Source organism: Lepidochelys olivacea (genome assembly GCF_965140295.1).
Source record: "Lepidochelys olivacea isolate rLepOli2 genome assembly, chromosome: 3".
NCBI lineage: Eukaryota > Metazoa > Chordata > Testudines > Cheloniidae > Lepidochelys > Lepidochelys olivacea.
Window position 1 is genome coordinate 146,483,113 of NC_140413.1, and position 25,967 is coordinate 146,509,079.

The following is a 25,967-nucleotide window of genomic DNA, read 5'->3' on the forward strand; positions in this document are numbered from 1 at the left end:
GAACTAGAAGAATTAGCTTTTACTGTAAGGCAGGCAGCAGCTTGTGTTAGACACATCATAGAGTTGGACTGAGACAACCACCTACCCATCAGTTGTGGTGAACAGAGACTTTACTGTTGTAAATCTTGAAGTTTAATGGGCAAGTGGCAGAGGACCTCTTAGTTATTCCATGCCAGTAAGATGTTGTAACAGGGCACATTCACGTCTCACAAGCACCCCCTTGGCTGAGTGCATGTGCTCTCTCTGTTTGTGGTAGGTCTGCGGTGACTCAGCCCTCCGGCCAAGTCTCACGTGTCTGAATGTGTAGGCAAACAAACCCCCTCCAGAAAAAACAGTCCAAGAGGGGTCTATCCCAGTATCCCTTGGTTGGAATATCTCTTTAGCCCTCCCTGGGCTCGGCTCACAATCAATCCAGTAGTCCCCCAACCCTGGTATGAGGGCTTTCTCTCTGAAGACTCTTCACCCTCATAGGGCCTTTCTGACCACAGCTCTCCAGCTAGGCTACTGCAGTTCAGTTCCCGCTCTGGGGTGCTTCAACATCCAGGCCACTTTGACCAGTGGCTAATGGGGGGGGGGGGGACCCAGGCCAACCCACTACTCTGGGTCCCAGCCCAGGGACCCTATTGAGAGCAGCCATCCACTGTGTCCCTCATCTAAGTCGGGCCACTGCTCTAATTCCCTGGTCCGCTTCCCCTTGGCCCCATTGCCATCTTCACCCTTCTCACTCTCCCCGGCTTGTGGCAGCACTGCCCTGTCCCAGATCCTGCAGCTCCCTCAGCCAGTTACACACCATCCACACTCCTCCAGCTCCAGCAAGGGAATGAACCCACTCTTGCCCTGCAGGTTCATCTTATCGGACCTGCTGGGTCCTGATTGGCTGTGTCGCACACAGCCACTCTAGGCAGCTCGGAGGATCCTTTCCACTGCCCTTTTCTGGGACGGGGTGTGGCAGGGCCACAAGACCTTCAGCAGATGGCCTCAGAAGGTCTGGTATACCCTGTCACAGATGAATATTACAGAACTTTCCCTGAGAGGAAAGGAAATCCAATTAGGTGGCTTTTCTCTGGGCTAGGATATACTCTCACTGGCATCTTGAGTCATTAGGAAAGAGGAATTTGTCCAAAAAGGAAGATTTCAAACATTTGTTTTAATGGGGAAGCAGCAAACACTTACAGTCACCTCAAAACGAATGAGCAAAGCTTACATGTATTCTCATTTGTTACAGAAGAATGCACCACAAGTTTAGAATTTATATAAAATTGAACACTGGATAGCAGGCCAGCACCAAAATTTCCCTACTTCAGAGAGCACAGACTTAAGAACACATCTGCTATCCTGCAGTGGCTGGGGTTTTTTTTTCAGGCATACTATTCATTCTAATACTTGATCAGTATAAGAACAAAAATTGTGAATTTATCCACTGTTTCTAAGAATCAAAATAGTACTTTATCTACAAACCTAACATTGTAAATTTGGGCCCTGTTTTTGCAATGAGGTCTGTAAGTGGACCAATGGATTCCTACAAAGGCACAAGGATATCAGCAGGCAGATCTCTTCTCACTGCAAGACTGGGGCCTTAATTTCTACAAACAGCTTTTAAGGAATGATTATGTTACCCTTTGGCACTGACATGTTGCTATGATGAAAGCGTTAAAAATGCCTGTAACAACCTGATTCCTACCTCCAACTGCTCTTTATAAGCACAGCCAGGGCTTTACTATTAAAACATGCCCGCCAAAAATCTAAAGTGCTTGAACTATGCAACCCAATGTTAAAGACTCAACTGAACTCCTTGATCTTATAGGACAGGGTTGGTATCCTGGGGGAAGAGAGAAAAAGATTGGGAGTGCAGGGAGGGGATGGTATTTACTGGGGTCACTCTCCCTCTCCACAACTTATTGGAGATTGTTTCCTTAATCTGAAGGTCCCTTGGCCTCTTACTGATAGCACTCTCCCTTCCCTCCACAACTACTTTGTCTGTGGCACCTGCCTCACCACAACTCATCTCCATGCATAGGTGCTGGAACTTGGGAGTGCTGCAGCACGCCCTGGCTTGAAGTGGTTTCCATCATATACAGAGTTTACAGTTTGGTTCAATAGCTCTCAAGAACCCCATTATACAAACTGTTCCAGCGTCCCTGTCTCCATGTGGTATATATAGTTGGAGAGTGAGGTGGTGTCACAGACTCTTCTCCTGGGAAGTAGACAGAGATTGGAGACCACATAATTACTATGAGGCTGCTACTGAGGGAACATTGTGGAGCCCAAGCAATTGACACAGCTGACTTGGGCAGGATGTGGATTTACATTTCAGAGACAAATCCCAATCTTCAAAAGACAAAAACTAGATCTTACGTGTTAATTCAGTTTTCAAACTGTGGAGGTGTAGAGGAACATTTGGGAGAGGGGGAGAAGGCAAGTGGCGGGGCTTGAGGAGGAAGTACCACCTCTACCCCGACTCGCCTCCTTTTGTCTGGGTTTGGGGGGCATAACCAAAAATTGTAACTCAAAGGGAGGCTCAGCTCAAAAAGTTTGAAAACTGCTGTGTTGACTCATTGTGACACCTGGTTTCTATAAAGTGAATCGTTAAACTGAGCTTTAATTCTCAAAGGGACCCATTCTTTAAGAGCCTAAATATTTTTAAATTCTTCATTGTTTGAAACACCCTCATTGTATTAGCATTATTTATACAGCACCAGCAATTTGTTAATAATTTAACATTCAGGTATAAAGACAAAAAGCCCAAAAAGCTTGCAATCTTCAAATATGTATAACATTTCTAATGCTTTTTTACCAAATTTAATCATTTTCCATTTGGCAAACATTAACTTGTCTGGTGTCTTTAAGTGAAGTGAAATTCATTATACTAATGTAATAAAAATCAACTTCAAAAGTGCTTTAACAGATATTTTGGTCTATGTGCCAGCAACAAGCATATTAGCTATTGCTAATTATATGTAGATACCAATCGGCCACTGAAGAGCACACAACACAGACCTTGTCTAGAGAAAACTTCAGCTATTTTCCCATACTGTCAGACAGTAATAAAGACAGATGAACCTTCTCTACACAAGAGGCTATATAGTCACAAAGGGGACTTGTAGGTGCCCTGCCTTTTAGTGGAATTCACAGTCCTGAGTTAGGCACAATGTACAATGCATGGGGAGAGTTAGAATGGGATTCACAAAAGCCAGTCCACTGAGCCTACCTAGCTTAGGTGGAAATGCTGTGGAGAGGGATATGGCCTATGCCAGGGATTCTCAACCTTTTTCTTTCTGATGCCCCCACAACATGCTATAAAAACTCCACGGCCCACTTGTACCACAATAACTTGTTTTCCGCATATAAAAGCCAGAGCCGGCATTAGGGGATAGCAAGCAGGGCAATTGCCTGGAGCCCCATACCACAAAGGTCCCTGCAGAGCTACATTGCTCAGGCTTCAGCTTCAGCCCCATGTTATCGGCTCTGGGTCCCAGGCTTCGGCCCCAGGCTTCAGCCCCATATGGTGGGGCTTCAGCTTTCTGCCCTGGGGCCCCAGCGAGTCTAACACTGGCCCTGCTTGGTGGACCCCCTGAAAGCTGTTTGTGGCCTCCCAGGGGCTTAAGGGAGTTGAATGCTTAAGTCCCAACTAGAGGGAGACACCTATCTCCACTTGGGATTCACACCTTTCTCCTGGACTTAGGCACCTATGCCAGGTCAATTATTTTTCATGAAAAACCACAAAGGAAGATCACCCCATAGCACAGCACTTAGAGCCCTCACACAGGATGTAGGAGATCTGGGGTCAAATCTCTACACTGCCTGATGTGGAGAAGGGACTTGAACTTGAGTTTCCTACCTCCCAGGTGACTGATCTAACCACTAGAGTCACTCAAATTCTTTCTCTGGCCCTATGAATATTTCATTAGCTAATACAAAGTAGAGCGGCTTCAACAAGAGATTGAAACCAGTGGTTTGGATACTCTCCTGGGAGGTGGAAGGACCCAGCAGAGTAGAGATTTGACCCCAGGTTTCCCACATCCTGAGTGACCATGTCCAGCCACGAAAAGTTGGGAGCCTCTGGGACTTCACCAGTAGAAACTTAGTCACCTTGGGACTTTAGGGGCCTACAAGGTTAGATGGCAGCTGAGCAGTGATTTTGTGAGTACAAGAGATGCCTAAATGTTGGACTTAGGTGCCTAACTGCTACACTAGGCACCCAAGTCCCTCTTGTGAACCTAGCCCTAGCACTCCCACCCATACAGCCAGAAGTGGCAATTTTTCCTAAAATTTCCTACTGCAAAAAAGCCACAATATTTCTAGGTGACATAAAAATAAATGGTTACTGCTGGGAGAGAGCAAAAGATTTAAAACAGCAGGCAGCAGCAAACTTAAGTATAAAAGGTCAAATCCTGCCTCCTTCATACTTATGGAAATAAGCACTGGACCTGCTGACGTTCTGTTGTACAGCAGGGGCAGACTGTAGACGGACCTCTCCACCCCATGAAGTACCATGGGGTAATACTGCACAGTGGTTCCCTCGTCAGCCAAGGATGAACATAACTATGGGTCCATGACTGCTGATCCACCTGTAAAACACGACACCCACCACCTGCCCAGAGGTGAGAAAGGGCAGGGGCACAAGGCTCCAGACTATGGGGTATAAAGCAGAAATTTATACTGATGCTCTGGATCACAAGAGGCTTTCATTCCCCCAATCCCTGCAGAGATCCCCATGTAAAGCCAAGTTTTGTGCAGGACAATAGGATTGAACCTAAGATTCCAAATACGTTTGTCACATTTCAGCAATTTTAAGGGGGGCGGGGGGGAGTCAAATTCTAGACCAAAACAGAGCTTATGCTGTTCCTTTAAACAGGGTGCCTAACACGTATGTATGTTCTTTGTATCTGGATTCTTTTTAGCAACAAACTTCAAAAGCTCCAGTACACCAGATGCCGAAGGTCTCTTTGCAACGTCTTTTGAGAGCAATTGCTCAATTATGTGTTTCTGTAAAAAACAAACAAACAAGGTACAGTATATATTAGAGGAAATAAAATTCTGAACATGAATAATGAGGAAATAGATGAAATAATGTGTTATACTGTACCTCTGCCGGAAATTTCTTGCTGAACTCCTCTGGAAGTACACATTCTCTTATTTTGTGCCACTCCTAAAAACGACACCAAATAATTTTTTTAGTATGATATTTTCATTGACTACATTTTGAAGCTCTGCAATTGAACCACACAAAGTATGAAAACAAAATAATCACAAAATGTAGTGATAGGGAGAGAGCGAGTCTTCAGAAGACAGCATTTGTCAAAGGAAGTATCTGAAAGCTTTCAATTTGGCTGTAAGGTGTTTTTAAAAGTGTTCTGTAAAGCTTTGAGTTTGACGACTTTTTCACCTTATGAGCCTCAAGGTCCATGAAGACCTGCTTCTGCCTCATTTTTGTCAAATCCCTGGTTCTCACTGTCAATTTAAAAAAACCAGTAGTTCTGCATCCCAAACCCCGTGGAAAAATCTACAGGAGAGGACTTTAACTCTGCCCCTGCGGGCATCATTGCTACTTGTGAGACAAGGGGATGCAAATAGCATTCCCCCCACCACACACACAATCTTTACTTTTAACATTGCTACAGTGTTTCAGAGAATGCAAGACAGGGAAGGGAGGTAGGCAGGAAAGAAAAAAAATCTCAGACTCAGATTACAGTCTGTGATTAATATGTCCATGGGCTTTATGGTTACTATCTCACAGAAAATATAAAACATAACGTGGAGGACTTATGTTACACACACACCATGAATGCCATTAGAAAAATTCAAAAACACCTTTTTAAGTCACTTTTAAATAATCAGTGCTAAGTCACAATGACCAACATTTTTAAACCCAGGTGCCTAAAATTATGCTCCTAAATACGTATTTAGGTACATAAACAGAAGTGGCCTAATTTTCAAAGATGCTGAGCAACCCTCACTCTAAATTAAGTCAGTAACAGTGGCAGGTGCTTTGTACCTTTGAAAAATCAGATCACATCTAGTTAGGTGTTCATATATGGATTTAAGAGCTTAATTTCAGGCACAGTTTTCAGGTTTGAAAATTTTAGCTATGCTCCCTGCCCCAAAAAGCCTGTCACTGAAGACAAGACATAACAGAGGAAGGTGACCAGCATTAGGAAGGCAGGGGAAAGAGAATCACAGAATATCAGGGTTGGAAGGGACCTCAGGAGGTCATCTAGTCCAATCCCCTGCTCAAAGCAGGACCAATCCCCAACTAAATCAAGAGGACAAGCATTACAGCAAAAAGGATAAAGGTAGCACCAGAGGTCTAATTTTAAAAAATAATGCTGAAGGCAAAGACAGAAACCTCTGTTTTGGTCATCAGACACATGCCTGTTGACCAATTCCTATGGTCCTTACTTGAGCAAAACTCTCACTGACTTCAAAAGGAAGTTTTGCCAGAATGAGGGCTGCAAAATAAGGTACCCCAGAGATTTAGTATAGCACGTATCAGACTAGCCATTTCCCTTTTCCCCTCCCCTCAATGTAATTTGACCTGTCAGCAAATCCAGCCAAAAAGCATCCCAGACATCAAGAGTACAAAGCAGGGTGTGTAGGTTACTAGCTGCAGAGTGCTTCAGTCCCATGCGGGTAAATGCAATATATATTTTACAGGACAGGAGGATAGTTTTATAGTTAGGCACTGGACTGGGATGTAGCTCCAGGTTCAATTTCTGTCTCTGCCACAGACTTACTGTGTGACTTTGCGCAAGGCCCCAATCCTGAAAAGACTGAAACACATGTGTAAGTTTATGCACCTGAGTAATACCATACACTTCAATAAGACTACTCATGTGCATAAAGTAGAGCCGGTAAAAAAGGTTTACTGATGAAAAATGTCTTTTTAATTAAAATTTAAAAAAAGGGCAAAAAATGTTGGCAGCAATATTGATTTCAAAAATCATTTTTTTAAACAAAAAGTGAAACAATTTGTTTCAAATAAAAACTTGTTTAATTTTTGAACAAGTGTTTTTTTGCGGGGGGTTCTCTCTTATCTTCTCTTTTTTCTCCCCTCCCTTATTCTTACCCTTTTGGAGGATAAAGGGAGAGAAGAGATAGTGAAAATCAAGCAAAACACCTAAATTCTAACATTTTCTTGCTTTTTGAACGTTGAAAAAAAATTCAGTTTGACAAAAGCAACTTGTTTTTTTCCCATGGAAAAAAATTTTTTTAAGATTTTTTTTTTAATTTCTCATTTAAAAAAAAATATATATATACCCTTTACAACCCAGCCCTAGCATAAAGTTACACACATGGTTAAAAGAACAGGAGTACTTGTGGCACCTTAGAAACTAACAAATTTATTTGAGCATAAGCTTTCGTGGGCTAAAACTGACTTAATCGGATGCATGCAGTGGAAAATACAGTGGGAAGATTATAATATATATATATACACACACACACACACACACACACACACAGAGAACATGAAACAATGGATGTTATCATCACTCTCATTAATGTGAGCTATTACCAGCAGGAGAGAAAAATAACCTTTTGTAGTGATAATCAAGATGGGCCATTTCCAGCAGTTGACAAGAACGTGTGAGGAACAGTAGGGGGGAAAAATAAACATGGGGAAATACTTTTACTTTGTGTAATGACACGTCTACTCCCAGTCTTTACTTAAGCCTAATGTAATGGTGTCCAGTTTTCAAATTAATTCCAATTCAGCAGTCTCTCGTTGGAGTCTGTTTTTGAAGTTTTTTTGTTGTAATATTGTGACTTTTAGGTCTGTAATCGGGTGACCAGCAGTCTCTCGTTGGAGAGACTGCTGAATTGGAATTAATTTGCAACTGGACAACATTAAATTAGGCTTGAATAAAGACTGGGAGTGGACGTGTCATTACACAAAGTAAAACTATTTCCCCATGTTTATCTTTTTCCCTACTGTTCCTCACACATTCTTGTCAACTGCTGGAAATGGCCCATCTTGATTATCACTACAAAAGGTTATTTTTCTCTCCTGCTGGTAATAGCTCACCTTAACTGATCACTCTCGTTATAGTGTGTATGATAACACCCATTGTTTCACATTCTGTGTGTGTGTGTGTGTGTGTGTGTATCTTCCTACTGTATTTTCCACTGCATGCATCCGATGAAGTGGGTTTTAGCCCATGAAAGCTTATGCTCAAATAAATTTGTTAGTCTCTAAGGTGCCACAAGTACTCCTGTTCTTTTTGCAGATACAGACTAACACGGCTGCTACTCTGAAACACGTTGTTAAGTATTTGGAGGATCAGGGTCTTAATCTCGCTGTACTTCAGTTGCACACCTGTAAAATAACACAATATTTCTTTACCTCACAGGGTTTTTGTGAGGATAAATAATGATACACTCAGATACCATAGTGCTGAGGGCCACATAAGTATCTCAATTCATATCGCTTGCTCTCTCTTCCCGTCTCTGATGGAGATTAAGTTTGCTGTACTAGACAGCAGAGCTGTCTGACAGACTAGATAGCAAATAGACAAGGAGTACTTGTGGCACCTTAGAGACTAACAAATTTATTTGAGCATAAGCTTTTGTGAGCTACAGCTCACTTCATTGGATGCAACAGATAGCAGATGTAGCCAATGATTTTAGTTTATTGTTCATTTATTGTGTGATGTTATGATTAATCAATGTCATATATATTCATTGTATGTTAATTAGAGTTAATTTGTAGGATTATAGAAGTATAAGATTGATCAGTATTTAGAGGAATTGTACCGGGTAAAAGTAAGTAGGGTGGAAACGCAAGGCCTACAGGCTGAGGCCTGTAAGATTTTAGCTTACCCATACTAGGCCATCAAATTAAGAAATGCTGATATAACTAAGTGACCGAAGAATAACCCGATGCCCTAAGATTACGGGAAAAGATGTACCAGTGGGTGATATTGCAAAAAATTAACAGTAAAAGTAATTTTTTGCTTACAAGATACCCAGTAATCACGTTTTGCTAACACATGCCCTAACCGCAGGGTGCTTGATGTGCAGAAATGCTAATGAGGTATAGTCAGAATTACATTATAAAAAAGGGTGCCTAGATTAGGAAAATTGAGCTTCCTATGGGAAACTCCAGCAGGAACCATCCCTCTACTAATAATCAATTCATGAGAGACCTATCAGACCCTAACACTTGTTAAGGATGTGAATCGAACTATATTTGTAACTTGTGCGTAGGTTTGGAAAGAATTTCTGTATGCTTGGGTATTCAAAACTTTAACTGAAACTTTAATAAAACTTGTAAAACAGACTAGATCTTGTACTCGTGAATGTCTGTGTGGTCACTACCCTTGGTCTTTATGTGTTCCTAGAGACTCTAAATCTGAAGCAAGTAGCAAAGGTGACTTTCACTCTGTTAAGATTGAAACTGTAGGTGCCAGAGCTGATCCCAGGGTGGTGTAGTACCAGATTACAAAATTCACTTTAAATAAAATGAAAGACTACACAGAGGTGACAAACAGAGAGCACCAAAACACATTGACAAGTGAATGGTGCTAGGGTAATTTTTGTTTTAAATTTTGAAGACAGCTTTTATTCACAAAAGTAATATGAATATGTGGGCCTCACTGAAATGAATTTTCAGGAAGGACAAGAATGAAGAGAGGATGAACACCTGATGTACTGGTATAAGGAAGGTATTCCAGACATATGGGGCAATAAGGAACACTACATAATATACAAGTAATACGTCAAGTCATATTTTGCCTTATATAGTTTTCTTCTGACCTATTTTTCATTAATAATTTAAGATTACTTACCTGAAATTTTTCAGCATCAGTGGAAAATATCCAAAGAATTTCAAAGAGAATTAATCCTAGTGCAAATATATCCACTTCCTGTCCATATTTGTCTCCAGCCTGTGGTGATTACAATAAAAATAGCATATACCAGACATGCCTTTTAGGTCTAAAAAGTATCATAATTGAAGTGTTTTCATACAATTCAATTCTGCAGTATTTATACAAGCTAAAATCCCTATGAAGTCAATGGGAGTTTTGCCTTAGGACGGCATGATTGGGACCACCAGGCCCTCATACAAGTCCTTAAATCTCTGTGCCAAAGATGCCCCATCTGTGAAACAGAGATAATATTTACTGTTAAGTAAAATGAAATATACAGACTTTAAAGCATCCATAGTCCCACATACGTAGGATAAGTAATTGATTCCCCCTTCCAGATAGGGAATCAGACACAGAGATTCTAAGGCCAAGATTTTCAATAATGGATGCCTAAAGTTACCCAAATTCACATTTCGGTACCTAAATTAGTGGCCTGATTTTCAAAATTGCTGATCACCCACAGCTCCCACTGACTTCAAACTTTGTAACGTAAGACAGTATCAATGAGAGAGGATCACCTCATTTCACAACTGACTTGTGCAATTTGCTTCAGATTTTCCAGTTTAAAAAAAAAAAAAAAAATCTATCCTGGTTTAGGATCACACCTGGAAAACTTTAGGCAACTGGTTTAGTACTGGAGAAATTAGGACAGGGATGGCTAAATCTGGACTTAAATGCAAGGATAACTATGGAGACACTCATATCTTCTGATGTCTTACTATTAAACCTGCAGTAACAGTTACCTGTTCTGGGCTCATATATGATCTTGTTCCCTTTTCTGTTGTCCGTAGGTCATCTGTCATTGAAGTTACAAGTCCAAAGTCACCTATTTTTATTTTATTTTCACGAGATATGAATATGTTGAGGGGCTAAAAAGGACAATTGAAAAAAATGTCTCAGTTTCACGTTACAAACTTTTAGCACCAGGAAAAAAATCAGTCATAGGGTACTTCAGTGGAAGAGTTGCTAAACAGTCAAGGAAATGATTAGGAGTTATGTATCAAAATAAAAACTGTTGGTTTAACAATGAGATTTTAAACACACTAGTCAAAATTTGAAATCATGACTGCCATAATAACTAATTGTTCTCATTTGCACATACAGTTAAGTACTAGCAGTGGTTTTCAAACTTTTTTTCTGGTGACCCAGTTGAAGAAAATTCTTGATGCCCACGACCCAGTGGAGCTGGGGATGAGGGGTTTGGAGTGTGGGAGGGGCTCAGAGCTGGACCAAAGGGTTGGGGTACGAGGGTGGGGCCAGGAATGAGGGGTTCAGAGGGTTGGGAGGGGGCTCTGAGCTGGGGCAGGGGTGTGGAAGGGGGTCAGGGCTCTGGGCTGAGGCCGGGGATGAGGGGTTTGGGGTGCAGGAAGGGGCTCGGGGTTTGGGGGGGGGTCTAAGGGCTGAGGCAGGGGGTTGGAGTGCAGGAGGGGGTCAGGGCTCTGGTTTGGTGGTGCAGGCTCTGGGGTGGGGCAGGGGATGAGGGGTTTGGGGTACAGGAAGGGGCCCCAGGTTTGCAGGGGCCGGGAACCGGCCAATGGGAGTGCGGAGCCAGTGCTTGGGGTGGGGCAGCATGCAGAGCCCTGTGGTCCCCCTGCCTAGAAGCCGGACCCACTGCTGGCCACTTCCGGGGCGCAGCGCAGTGTCGGAACAGGTAGGCACTAGTCTGCCTTAGCTGGGCAGCACCGCCGATGGGACTTTAACATCCTGGTCAGCGGTGCTAACCAGAGCCACTAGGTTCCCTGGGTGCTGAACAAGGCAATCCAGTGCCTTACATGCCAGTACTCTGTCGCAACCCGAACTTTGAAAAACACTGCTCCCTAGGGCATTAACTTCAGTACACTAAAATATATGATGTGTTGTATGTGATTTATTAAAATTGATTTTGAACTCAAACTTGAAACTTAATATATACCTAGTATACAGCATTTCACATTCAAAAGCACTTTGTGATTTTATTCCCAATCTTACACACACTGACAGACCCTTATGCTCACATGGAGTCCCACTGAAAATAAAACAACAGTTCAACATTTTCTGATCCTCCAAACATTTATTCATTACATCTGTCCACCCACACAACAATCATCTGTTCTGCTTACCTTGAGGTCTCTGTGAATAAACCCTTTAGAATGAATATATTCCACTCCTGTCACTATTTGTCTAAATTTGATGAGAGACTCATCTTGGTAATTTTTCTTCCCTCTCTTTTCATCAATCCAGCCATCCAGTGTTCCTTTCTCACAGAATTCCATTTGGATAAAAAGGCAATCACATAGAAAATCTGGCCTCGGTCTGTAAGAGTAAAATTAAATCACACTATTAAAAACAGCACTACATAATTGTTCCTAAGCAGTTGGTCCAATGGTTTGCTGGTTTCCAACCTTTCATTTGGCTGCAGGCCCCCACAATCGTGGCCAAAAGTCCCTAATTTTTTAGGACCACTCCAGGTAGGCTTGGGGCTGCCAGTGATCGCACTGGAGTCAATCCTAGCTCCCAAACAGCCAGCTGCCTGCCACTGAAGCCTGTTCTACACTAAGTAGGCTGACTTAAGGCAATTTACCTCATCCTAATTATGTCAGTGTACACACAACAGCTTTGTCCTGCCAATGTAAGTGTCCTACTACACGGACAATAACAACTCCATCTCCACAAGAGGCATAGCACTTATGTCGGTGTAGTTAGGGCGACACAGTGTCTGTGTAGATGCTGCGGTTACTTACACCAGCTGTTGGCTGTCTTGTCAATTTCACAGCTCCATGCTGGAGCCCCCAGCTCCCTGCTCCCAGCCAGGCTGTGCCCAGAGGCTCCCCGCTCCGGGAGCTGAAAAGCCTGGGGTGGCTGCCCCCTAGCTCCCAGCAGGAAGCCGAGAGCCTGGGGAAGTGGGGACAGATGGGCTCCCAGTGGGGAGCTACGCGGAGCTTAGATACTTGGCCCTCAGCCTCGCACAATGCCCCTCTTCAGGAGGTGGAAGCGCCGCTAGTGAGGACATGCACCACTGACAGAAGGAGGGTAGTGTGGACAGTAATTACTGCAGTGGCTGTAAGTCGACCTAACATAGGCTGACTTAGGGCTGTTGTGTACACTTACTCTGAGTCAGCTCTTCTGCTGAGCAGCCAGTAGGCCCCACAAGGTGGGGCAGAACAATACCATGGGACAGGGCATGATCTAGTGAGTGAAACGCTGGTTTGAGAAAAAATAACTCCTGCATTTTAATCCTAATGCAAATACCATCTCTCTTAGTTGCTGAAGATCCTGCTACTGATTTGGCTTCAATATAAGACACCATTCCAAATTAGGCCTAAATGTCAGTGTACATATCTGCGACACATACTGTTCACCAAAAAAGTGGCAATTCATCAACAAAAAGGAGATATACATGTACATATACATCGTTCATTAAGCATACTGCCTGATGTTAAATATTTTTCATGTTCTTTCTTCTTTTATTAGATGGAAAAAATATACGTGTAGGGATCTGTAATTCACTCATTTTTTGCCACACAAATCTGCAATAGGGAAAAAATAATCTGATTATTCCAGATAAAGAGCCATTGATTACACTACAGAATTCATTTTTATTCACCTTGAAAGGCTTGAACTGTTCTCAGAATTGAGAAAGTCTTTCCCAGTCCAAGAGGCGTAATACCGTATGATGTTTTCATGCGCAAGCTCTGCTAATGCTTGTACCTCACGCTGTACTTTACTAAATAAACAAAGAAAAATTCTCATTACCCAACACCGACGAACTGACACTTCTTAATAAAATGAACAATAAGATTAATTGAAGACAGGATATCAAGCAACAGTAGTAACCTTCAGGATTAAATATCTATTTTAAATTATTTTAAAAGTCAATATCACTGTTTAATTTTTAAAGAGAAGCTGAAAATTGTATCTACTAGCTGCGTTTCATTTGCCAGGCTGTTCTTGTGTTTTGCCTGTTGTCTGCTCTATTATCCTGAGCACTCAAGTGTTTGAACCCTGTTGAAAATGTTTGAAAGGAGAACCGCACCCCAACTCAGGTTCTTGTACTTAATACCTTATCTGGTCATAAGAACACAACAGATAAGCAAAGCATAGAGTTAATGCTCTCACGGAAAAATTAAGCATCCAAAGACCCTGATCCTGCAAACACTAGAGCATATAACTTTTAATTTGCAAGTAGTCCCTCTACATACACTGAGCTCAGCAAGACTATTCATATGCAAGATTATTTGCAGAGTTGGGGCCTACTTTGATTATTGTAGGGTTGTCCAATGAATTAATTTCAACCTCCGATGGGGCCCAAATGTGACCCTTTATTTGAGGAACATATAGGGCTTACATTTAAAATGTTAAATTTACTTCTCAGGAGTGCAATGTGAATGAAAATAGGAAATATCCTGGAAGAACATTTAGTAATACAATATACTCATTAAAATAAGACACCAAAGCAATTTAGGCTAAAGGTTGCTCTGAAACTGTTGTAAATAACATGGAGGAGGAGATCCTTAAAATGATTTGTTAAAGAGACACTTACAACTTGTTTTTTAATTGATTATTTAAAATAAATATTACTCGGCATTTTATCAGAAATTAGAATGTCCAGAAAAGTTTTTTTATGCTCCCCTGATGACGTTTATAATGGTATTTTTAGCAAGTGACACGAGGACAAAGAAACAATTATACTGGTTTTATAAAGAGTGTTGCCAAATGCACAAAGGAAAAAACAGGGAGGGAGGATTTCCCCCACCCAGTGTATAGTCATCTGAACTGCTACTGGTCAGTTCAAACATTTTCAGACACAAATGTGGTTTTCAAAGTGACTCTGTCTCTTTAAATGTTCTATAAATCTGTTAGTCTGCAGCTGACAAGTTTTATAAAAGCAGTAATCACCATTCATAGATAATCTACCAAGTGTTCTGCAAATTTATAGATTCCCAGGCCTGCAGAGAACACTGTGATAATCTAGTTTGACCTCCTATATAACACTGGCCACAGAACTTCCCCAAAATAATTCCTGTTTGAACAAAATCATAGCTTTTGGAAAAAACATCAAATTTTGATTTAAAGATTACCAGTGGCTTAGAGAAAAGGAGTACTTGTGGCACCTCAGAGACTAACCAATTTATTTGAGCATAAGCTTTCGTGAGCTACAGCTCACTTCATCGGATGCATACTGTGGAAACTGCAGAAGACATTATATACACAGAGACCATGAAACAATACCTCCTCCCACCCCACTCTCCTGCTGGTAATAGCTTATCTAAAGTGATCACTCTCCTTGCAATGTGTATGATAATCAAGTTGGGCCATTTCCAGCACAAATCCAGGTTTTCTCACCCCCCCCCCCCCCAACTCACTCTCCTGCTGGTAATAGCCCATTCAAAGTGACCACTCTCTTTACAATGTGTATGATAATCAAGGTGGGCCATTTCCAGCTTAGAATCCACCACAGCCCTTGGTAAATTGTTCCAATGATAAATTGCTCCTCACTGTTAAAAATTTACACTTTATTTCCAGTCTGAATTTGTCTAGTTTCAACTTTTGACCATTGGATCTTGTTATATCTTTGTCTGCTAGACTGAAGAGCCCTTTATTGGGAACAGAAATTTGTCATGTAGCTCTTTGGAGTCTATCACTATAAGGCATATTATCCAATCATTTAATCATTTTCATGGTACTTTGGGACTGGTGAACCTCACATATGGTGAATCAGGTTTTCAATAACCTCTCACTATATTAGACGAGGCTGTCTAGCTAGGGGTCAAGGGCTGGAATGCTTAAAGGGGACTGTATTTGGCTACTTGGAGAGCAGCATGGTATTACAGAAGCTGTTTTGTTACTGATTTGGTTAATCTAACTGAAGAATAAACCACCAGTTGTGGGGATTGTCTGCCCTATTCCTTGCAGTCTACCCTGAGTATAGCATTCTCACTGTGGTCCATGCACTCAGTCACACCTCTCTTCTCCCACATCTCTACTGAAACAAGGCTGCTTGAAAGACTTTGAATTGGGGAAATTGGTCCCAGGCTGGGAAGGGAATCCAGACTGTGTATTAAGAACTGTGAACTGCCCGCAACATCCGGAGGGGTGAGAAAAGCTGTTTGCTTCAAATTTTACTTAACATGAAAAAGTTTAGGAATTAGCTTGCAATTTTATCTTTTATTTCTTTTAAAAGCCAATTCTGACTTCTATGCTTATACCACTTATAATCACTTAAAATCTACATTTCTATAGTTAATAAACTTGTTTAATGTTTTATGTAAACCAGTGTGGTTCATTGAAGGGTTTGAGGAATCTACTCAGGTTAACAAAGGCTGGTGCATATCCATTACCCATTGATGGAATGGCAGACTAATTAATGAGCTTGCATTGATCAAGAAGGTCTTGAACCGTGTAAAACACGCATTGCTGGGGTGCAAGGCTGGGACTGAGAGATATGCAGGAGTTGCCCTATATCTGTTTATGAGAGGCTGGAAGAGCATTCATGTGACTTTGCAGGGTGTGACTCTCACACGCTAATGGCTATGTGAGAGCAAAACCTGGAGGGGCTGCTTTTCACTAGCAGAGCAGTGTGAGAGGTATCCTAGAGAGTTAAGGGGGCACAACAGTTCCACTGTCCAGATTGTACCCTGGGGGTTATCACACAAATACAGAGGTAAAATAACTTCTCTATCCCTACTTGAGATTCCCGTTTATGCATCCAAGGAATGCCCTTTTGTCCGCTTCATCATCTTGCCCAGGATCAACGTCAGGCTGACATCCCTATGATTACCTGGTCATCCCATTTTCTCTTTTTAAATATTGGCACAACAATAACAAAGAGAGCGCGCACAAGTTAACAAATCCTGTTTCCTATGCTGTGCTGGACTACAATTCTAGTGCACAGAGAAGCAAACATCAGAAGACAGCACACTCATTTCAGCTCCACTGAGAACAGAGAAATAAACATATTTGTCAGACAGAATGTACAATGCTGTAAAGGAAAGTTACTTAAACTTTTAAGGGATTATTACAAACAAACAGTTTCATCTACAGAAACTGTTTGAGAGTGTCCTTTCAAATAAAAGTAAGCAGATGTACAGTACTTACTCGCTACACGTGACTCGTTTGACAGCATAGTACTTCTTATCAATAATTTGTTTTGCTTTGAAAACATTCCCAAATCCACCACTGCCAATTCGCTCTAGCTCTTCAAAATCCTTGATAAATCTTTAAAATAATAAAATAAATAAATAATAAATAATAATAATAATTTTAGCAAAATCAGCCCTAACATTAATTTTGGAAAGTATGGGTCTGATTCTGGAACTTGCAGAGCATCTCCTGAGAGACGCTGAGCATCATCTTACAAGAGATACTCAAACCTCAGGTAAACAAAGCATCTTGCGGCCCACCAGGGGCTTATCCTGAACAAGCCGTGAACCAAGTTTGGGAACCCCTGGATTAGAGGCATTCCTATACTATTTTACATACTCATAACATTTACATTTGGAATTTTCATAAGAACAGAAGCTGTCAACTTATTTTCTTTGAATAACCTCTTCTATTACAACATTTGTAGCACCAGCCATTTCTCGGGGTAGAGGAAAAAATGAAGAAACATTCTACAGAGCTGCACAAATGCCAAATACAAACATTCTTATTATAGGAAATACCCTATACCTCACCCACAAGTGGCAGTTTGCATATGCTTGTAAATAGAATTCCTTCTCCCCCTTTCTTTGTTTTGCAATAAACATGCAAAACTGTTAGTCAGGGAAATCTAACCCATCATTGCAATAACTATACATCTCTTACTTAAAATCTCCTTCTCACCTTTCATCCTTAGTGTACTTGTTTTCCTTTTTCTCTTCCTTGACCTGCTGTCCTGAGAACGAAGGTGCCAATTTAGTTGCGATCTCTCTTCTTAGAGAAAAAAGAAAATTTACAATAAAACCTTGTAACATATGAATACAGAAAAGAAATTTACCTGGAAATATTTTTGGTGTCATGTTTTAGTCAAGTATCAAAGCCACTAAAACAGGATTTGCAATATTAATTTCAGAACATATATATTTAAAAACAAAGTAATTACGTACCTCTTAGATTTCATGGCAGCATTTTTGGGAGTTGCCTATATCAAAAAAGAAAAACAAACATATTCACTGTTTGATGAATGATGATTATTTTTCTAATATGGATTGGATGTGGCTACCAGCTGTCCAAATCCATACTTAGACTGGTTGGCTCATCTGTTTGATGACAACCTTCAGTTTAAATTCCTCATGAAACTTGGATATTACTAGCGCTGTGTGAGTAATGGATTTTTCAGAGTTCGCTGGCAATCCCGGGGGAAAAAAAAAACCTGTTTGTGTCAACCCCAAAGCTATTTTCTTCAAACTTTTTGATGAATCAGAAGTTGGGAAAAATTCATTTTGATCAAACAAAACATTTAGTTCAAGCTAAAACTAAATATTTCTATTTTGAGCATTTTTTAAGATTTTAAAAATTAAAGGAAATTTCAAACTGAAAAGTCATTTTGAACTGAAAAAATAACATTTAATTTAAAAAGTGCTAAAATAAGGTTTCAAGTTTTCAGAATATATATATATATATATATATATATATACACGGTACACCAAACAATTTAGCAAAACTGACACAAATTCCAGAAGCGTTTCAGCATAGCCAAATCTACACTTTTTGCCGAAAGACGTTTTGGCTCAAAAATGTCCCCCAGCTCTAAGTATGACATCATGATTCTTCTCAAAATGCATCAATTACATTCAATGTACAAGCACAGATCCATCAACTTCCATGGAAGTATGCCTGTTTAAGCCAGCAGCAAATCTGACCTATTGTATGTTTAGTGAGAATGATGGTAAAAAGATAATGAACATTTTAAATAACATTCAGATATATTTTGTAACGATAACCATTGTGGGTAGAGGAGAAAATTGATAATGCACTATGCTCTGAAACTCCCCTAACTCAGGCTCTAACAGGCTGCTAGGGGAAGCAGTTCTTAACTCTTGCAGTGAAATAGAGAGAGTGAAGCAATCTCAGAAGATTAGGCTCCAATTTATTGGTAGTTTTAGGCCCCAGTCCAGCATTGTCACCCTCACAGGCCAACGGCTCAACCTGCATTTAGCCCCCATGACGTCAGTGACACAACAGGCCACCTACACGGATCACAAAGCGGAGTGAAACCACGTATGTTTCTTTCTGGGAGTGGTTCAAGGTTAACAGGCAGCTAGTGAGGAGCAGAGACCTCATGTTGTGTACTCTAAAGAGTTTATCCCACTCAAGAGATGAACTATTACACTCTGCACTAGGGCCACATTCCACTTCCAGCAAAGTATCTGAGGACATACTAACTTCAACAACTAGATACAGACATTAGCAGCCTCAAGTATCCAATTTTACCTATGTGCAACTTAAATATTTTGGAGATAGTAGCTCTGTTATCCACATCTTCATTAAAAGTGAAAATTATGAACAGGAGTAAAATAATGACAGTCTAAAATTTAACTATAAGGAATAAAGGCTTTCATACTGTACCCGAGGAGATGAACAATCTTCATCTACTTTCAGGTCATTCATTTTATTTACTAAGCTCCCATCTGAGTTGATAAAGGAATAAAGGCTTTCATACTGTACCTGAGGAGATGAACAATCTTCATCTACTTTCAGGTCATTCATTTTATTTACTAAGCTCCCATCTGAGTTGATATTTTTAGATGCAGAATCAGAACCACTATAAGGGGAAAAATGGATTTCAATATATCTCCTTCAAACAATTCTTAAATCAAAACTACAATTCTTGATACCACAGAAAAAGGATTATGTGAATTAATTTAAAATACAAAACTTCACTTGTAACACAATTCTTGTGATTCAATAACATTTTATTATAAAATACTTATTTCTATAATGGATTTCATCCTATTATGTCACTGTGATTTATAAATGTTAGTTATGTATTCTCACTATGGTAAGGTAGGTTAGGTACAGAGTTCATTTCAATGCAGTGAGGCCACCGCTGGTACAAAATATAGCTGCTCTTTAACACTACACAGGGCATCAGAGAGAGTAAAGTGGTGATACCAGAGCCAAATTAACCATCAAGCACAATAGGCTGGTGCCAAGGGGTCCCAGCACAGACTGGAAAATTTCTCACCATCATTTTCTTTCTGCTAGCAACTTCTCTCTTCATTCTCCATGAATACGTTGTGCCTCTTTTGATTAATGGAGAATGAAGAGAGAAGTGGTATAGCAGAAATTATAATGTTGTGCACAGAAATTACTGAAAAGAACTGACATCCGTTAAACAAAGCAGTGTCATAATACAAAAATGGCTACTGAAAACTTCAATGGAGTGACACTCTTCTTTTCACATCAAGCAGAAATGCTTCTAAAATAATTACTGGTGCTCAACAAGAAAGCATTCAGGATAGCCAAAAAATCTGTGTATCATAAAGTATATTACAAGAAATATAAAAAAATTAAATGCAAATGCACAATTAAACTGTATTCTTGATCTGTAGATAAAGAAACAGGTTTAAAATACAACTGATTAATTCACAAGTGAAAAGACAGCAAAAGATTTTGCTTAACCGCTCTCAACTAGTTCTTGAATTATAAGCAAATGCCTTATGTTAAACATCACAATATTAATGGTTCCAACTTACTTTGCAGATGACCAGCTTGACATTCCACTGGAACTGCTAAGTAGACTATTTGCAGAACTGGCAACAGCGGTGTGTCTCCCTGCCTGTGTGTGTATATATATATATATATAAAAAAACCCAAATACCCGATACCTACCAGTCAAAGCTTTGCTACTACAAATGACAACATTCTAAAATGACAAAAACAATGGAGTTTCAGAAAAAGTTATTGGAAGTACATTAAACACTAAAGCCCCAGCTGGGGAAGACGTTTATTACTCCTGGGGGAATTCTGTGTGACTACGCGCCCGCAGAAAACATCCGCCCCCCGCAGAATTCCTGTGCTTCCCTGCAGAAAACGACTGGGAAGCAAAAAGCAGCCACGTGGGGGAGGGGGTACAACCATGGTCGCAGTTTTTTGGGGGAGATTCGCCCCTCCCAACAGGGGTGAGGCATGGGGGGCAAACAGGGTTACGTGCCACTGCCCCTCCCCGTTGTTTCTGCAAGCGCAGAGCTTCCCACTGCAGGAGGCTGCTTCTTGGCTTCGCTGACTCTGCAGCTGAACGCCATCTCCTGAGTCCTAGTGCCAATCGGGCTCCCCTTCTGTGTGCTGGGAACCTTCCTCTTTTCTGTGCAACCCTGAGTGCCTGTGGTGGGCCTGGGTAAGGGGGGTGAGGGGAATGTGGGGGTGAGGGGGAGGGATGAGATTGGGAAGAAGAGTGCACAGGGGAATCGCAGGGGGAAGTGGGCGCCCGGCATGCGGCATCCCCTCGGCAGCAGCTGGTGCTCCCCCATTAAGCAGGCCCATCAAACCTTCACCCTGACAAGCCCTACCTCCCTACACCTGGACACCCACCTCCCATGAACCCCCATACCCAGATTCCTATCCCACTGAGCCCCAACCAGCTGCACCTGGATCTCCATCCCATCAAGCCCCACTCCCCCAGCACCCAGACACCACCCCATACCAAGCCCCATCTCCCCACATCCAGACCCTGCCTGCTGAGCTCCAACCACCTTCACCTGGATCCCCTGCAAAGCCCCATTGCCCCTGCACCCGGCACCCCCAACGAGCCTCTGTGCATCCAAATCTTCCACTGAGCCGCCTTCACCCAGATTCCCCCACACAGAAACCTCTCACCCCAGACCTGGATTCCCCCCCCGCACACACACACACACTAAGCCCCTCCACATTTGGATCCTGCTGGGCTGAGTCTGCCCAACCACTCTCGGCCCTTGGACTGTGTCAGCATTGGGTGCAGCCTCACTGTCGAGTCCCCCTACCAGCGGAGGTGAAAGCTTCAGAGTGATCTCCCACCTCAATGCAGCCAGTGGCCTGTGCTCCCCACTGCCATGCTGGAGCCCCATTTTTAATGACAAATAAAATTTGCAGAATTTTAAAGTATTATGTACAGAATTTTTAATATTCTGGTGCAAAATTCCCTCAGGAGTAGTTTATGCACATGCTTAACTGTAAAGCACTGGCGTGAAATTGAAGGCATTTGCCCCACTGAAGTGGGAATTTTTCCATTAACTTTAGTGTGGCCAGGATTTTGCCCCAGGTATTTAAAATTTTACATCCTTTTTCACACCTGCAATTAAATATCAGCAAAAGTAGAGTTTTGTAAATATCTTATGACCAGATCTTGACCACGAATCCAGGAGACATTTATAGTACATGCCCTCATTTGCAAGAGTAACAAGGGATGCAAGGATGAGGCCCCATTAAGAATTAGGACCAAAAAACAGTATTCATTAGTTGAGGGCAAACTTTTCAGAGCTGGTAATTGTACATGCAATTTTGCATGTGGAAAAATAGAAGTGTATGCATAAACAGGCTTCTGCATCTAATTGCCATCTATATAGTAACTGGGCATGCAAGGTGATAAGCATGCAAAGTTTGCATTACAAATTTAGAGCTGGCTGAAAATTTAGTCGTAAGTAATAACTGAGTTTTAGCCTTTTTCCATCCCTTTGTTTTCACTTAGTAAAAGCAAAAAGTGTGATATCACAGTTAGGCATGTGTAAGAGGTGCTCAGCAACCTTGACTTCCCTTGAATTCCACTGACATTGCAGGCTCAGGTCCCATATGATTAAAAAAAATAATTCTGATTTGCAAATTAAACACATCCAACACAAATGCAAGGAACTATATAATTAAGAAAACTTAGTAATTGTACAGCAGCACTGTACTATGCTCGAGAGAATTCCATTTCAGTATATTAGTTAAGTTTTAAAGAAAACTGTAGTGAAATATTTTTTCATAAATTCTTTTGTCATATGCATTTGTCTTTAACTGAATGATAACTCACAGGACTATATACTGAAATATGCAATTAGAGATACAGATTTTTTTTTTTGGGGTACAATAAGCTATTGACTATACAGACACTGTGAATTTTAGCTACCGTACAGTGGAGCACCACCAACATAAATCTATGAGGCAAAGATTATTTCTCCCTCAAATGGAAACAAACCAGACTAGTTTTTAACCAAATGATGATGGACCTTGCTTCAAAAGATGAATGAGCCAGTCGTCTCTTTACATACAGACTACATGCAATACATACCCTTGACGTTTCTTGAGATCTTAACTGTTCATATGCACGTTTTGCAGCAGCCTGTTTTGCAGCTTTTTTATCATTTCCAGTGCCTTCACCATAAATCTGGTCACCAATTTTACAGCTAAAAGAAAATCTGTAAGAATAATAGAGAATAAAACAGTATCCATAAATCCTGTACGGCAAATTCTAATGTTAACGATTTTGAATACTAATGTCATGTAGAAATGATTCTAGGAAGAACAGAGTTCTTCAATATTCTTCTGCATATGTACGTTTTCAAATATAACTTTAGTCATCTAACTTGAGATGCCTTAAAAGGGTCGGATTTTTAGAAGATAGGGCTTAGCATTTTCTGAGGAGCCAGTCCCATAAAGCATCTTAAATAAGGTACCCAAAACTACTAGTCATTTGAAAACCCTGAATGTAGATTTTAAGATTAGTTCCTTGTAAAGGTATTTTTTAAACTGCAAAATTGTAACAACAACTTAGCCTAGAATAGTATATTATTTAAAAGAGAGAGAGAGAGAGAGAGAGAGAGTGCGAGAGCGCAGGCTGATTAAAGCACATTCTACAGAATAAAACATTTGTGGTGAAGAATTTTAAAGTCTGTGTTTGATTTACCAGGACAGATTCTGTGAAAAATCTTAACAGAATTAAACAAGAGTAAGATTATTTTTTAAATCATAATTGAATTAAGCAAGTTTTTCTTTAAAGGAGCACTGAAATCAGTTTGAAAGCTACCAATTTAAAAAGCATTTCTTAAACATAAAGCACTTCTCACCCTGAATAAACTACTAAATGTATTTTACTTAAAAATACTGCTATGGCAAGTCATTTTGCTAAAAAAGAGCATGGATTTGTGACAGGGTAATAAGAATTATAAAGACAGTTTGGAAATAGATTCCAGACTAAGACACTGATCCTGAAAATTCTCAAATACATGCTTAACATTAAACCCAATTAGTCCCATTAACTTTAAACACACATATTTGCAAGATCAGGGCGTATCTTTCCATGTTCATGCAAGTGTTTTATAATTCTATTTTTAATTATTTCCGCCAAAATGTACCTGCTATGAATTAGGGCTCTTTCGTTAGACATTCCTGTTACCCTACCACATTATTCATAGAATCATAGACTTTAAGGTCAGAAGGGACCATTATGATTGTCTAGTCTGACCTCCTGCACAACGCAGGCCACAGAATCTCACCCACCCACTCCTGTAACAAACCCCTAACTTATGTCTGAGCTACTGAAGTCTGCAAATCGTGGTTTAAAGACTTCAAGGTGCAGAGAATCCTCCAGCAAGTGACCCATGCCCCACGCTGCAGAGAAAGGTGAAAAAGATAAGCACAACATTCATACCCTCCACTACAATAGCTAATTTAAATTAATTACATTTTTTTGTTAGCAGCTCTGACACTTCATTCTTTAATTCATTCAGAACTATTGGATGTGTCGCTGATGAATTGATGTTTTTTTAAATTTATCAATTTGTTTCAATACCTCTTTTGATACCTTGTTCCCTAATAGGGTTGCAAACTTTCTAATCGCACAAAACTGAATACCTTTCCCCTCCCCGTACCCCGCCCCTCCCCCAAGGCTCCACCCCCCACTCACTCCTTCCCCCCTCCTTCTGTCGCTCACTCTCCCCAACCCTCAGTCACTTACTCATTTTCACCAGGCTGGGGCAGAGGATTGAGGTGTGGGAGGGGGTGAGAGTTCCGGCAAGGGGTGTGGGCTCCAGGATGGGGCCAGAAATGAGGGGTTCAGGTTGAAGGAGAGGGTGAGGGCTGAGGGTGAGGGCTCCGGGGTGGGGCCAAAGATGAAGTATTCAAGGTGCAGGAGTGGGCTCCAGGCTGGGGTGCGGGGCAGGGGTGAGGGATTTGGGGTGCAGCAGGGGGCTCCGGGCTGGGGCCGAGGGGTTCAGAGTGCAGGAGGGGGTTCCGAGCTGGGACAGGAGGTTGGGGTGCAGGCTCAGAGAGGAGCTCCAGGCTGGGGCAGGGGCTTGGGGTGTGGGAGGAGGTGCGGGGTGAAGGCTCCAGGTGGCGCTTACCTCAGGCGGCTCCCTGGAAGCAGCGACATGTCCTTGGGCTCCAAGGTGGCGGCGCAGCCAGGCGTCTCTGCACAGTGTGCGCTGCCTTCGCCTGCAAGCACCGCCCCCACAGCTCCCACTGGTCATGGTTCCTGGCCAATGGGAGCTGTGAAGCCAGTGCTCGGGATGGAAACAGTGTGCAGAGACCCACTACAGGGACATGTCGCTGCTTCCAGGAACCCCCCGGAGCCAGGTAGGAAGCCTGCCTTAGCCCCACTGCGCCGCCGACCGGACTTTTAATGGCCCGGTCAGCGGTGTTAACCGGAGCTAAGAGGGTCCCTTTTCGACCATGTATTCTTGTCAAAAACTGGACACCTGGCAAACCAAGTCTCTAACAGTAGGTCTTTATGATCTGAAAATAACAGATATCTCCCCATTATCCTCTGCAGAGAAAACCAAGGCTATGTATTCACTGCAATAAAAGGTGTCTTTTTATATTGAGTTAACTATTTCAGCGTATACTATTAGTGGAAACAATGCACTATAGCTTTTACCTCAATATAACTAGTCCCCCCCCACATGGGGTTTACCTCCACTAGCTATTGAGATAAAAACTACAATGACTTTTTCCATTCCAATTTTACAATAAGATGGCTACTATGATGTGAATATATAAAAAGAGACAATCTCTAACCCAAAGAGCTTACATGAAAGCCCCAATCCAGTATATGTGTACGTGCTTACTTTCACTCACGTGAATAGTCCCACTGAAGTCAATGGAGCTACTCATGCAACTATTTGACTTTACACAAGCATTTGCTAATTAGAGACAAGATGTGACATGTAGGTAAACACTGCAGAGCCTGAG

The 25,967-nt window shown here is 41.4% G+C and overlaps 1 protein-coding gene across 1 annotated transcript in view; it reads right to left on the reverse strand.

Annotated features, from left to right (window-relative positions):
• Positions 1 to 1,128: 1,128 nt before the first annotated feature.
• Positions 1,129 to 25,967, reverse strand: part of EIF2AK2 (eukaryotic translation initiation factor 2 alpha kinase 2) — a 42,770-nt gene continuing 17,931 nt past the window's right edge. Inside the window, exons 5-16 of the mRNA XM_084625225.1 lie at positions 23,071 to 23,197; positions 20,522 to 20,604; positions 19,491 to 19,587; positions 17,930 to 17,964; positions 17,667 to 17,756; positions 16,941 to 17,060; positions 13,450 to 13,569; positions 11,966 to 12,158; positions 10,610 to 10,735; positions 9,786 to 9,884; positions 5,087 to 5,149; positions 1,129 to 4,986 (exon numbers count right to left, since the gene is read on the reverse strand). Coding sequence (XP_084481351.1) covers positions 4,861 to 4,986; positions 5,087 to 5,149; positions 9,786 to 9,884; positions 10,610 to 10,735; positions 11,966 to 12,158; positions 13,450 to 13,569; positions 16,941 to 17,060; positions 17,667 to 17,756; positions 17,930 to 17,964; positions 19,491 to 19,587; positions 20,522 to 20,604; positions 23,071 to 23,197 — 1,279 coding nt within the window. The 3' untranslated portion in view covers positions 1,129 to 4,860. The remainder of the gene's footprint in view (positions 4,987 to 5,086; positions 5,150 to 9,785; positions 9,885 to 10,609; positions 10,736 to 11,965; positions 12,159 to 13,449; positions 13,570 to 16,940; positions 17,061 to 17,666; positions 17,757 to 17,929; positions 17,965 to 19,490; positions 19,588 to 20,521; positions 20,605 to 23,070; positions 23,198 to 25,967) is intronic.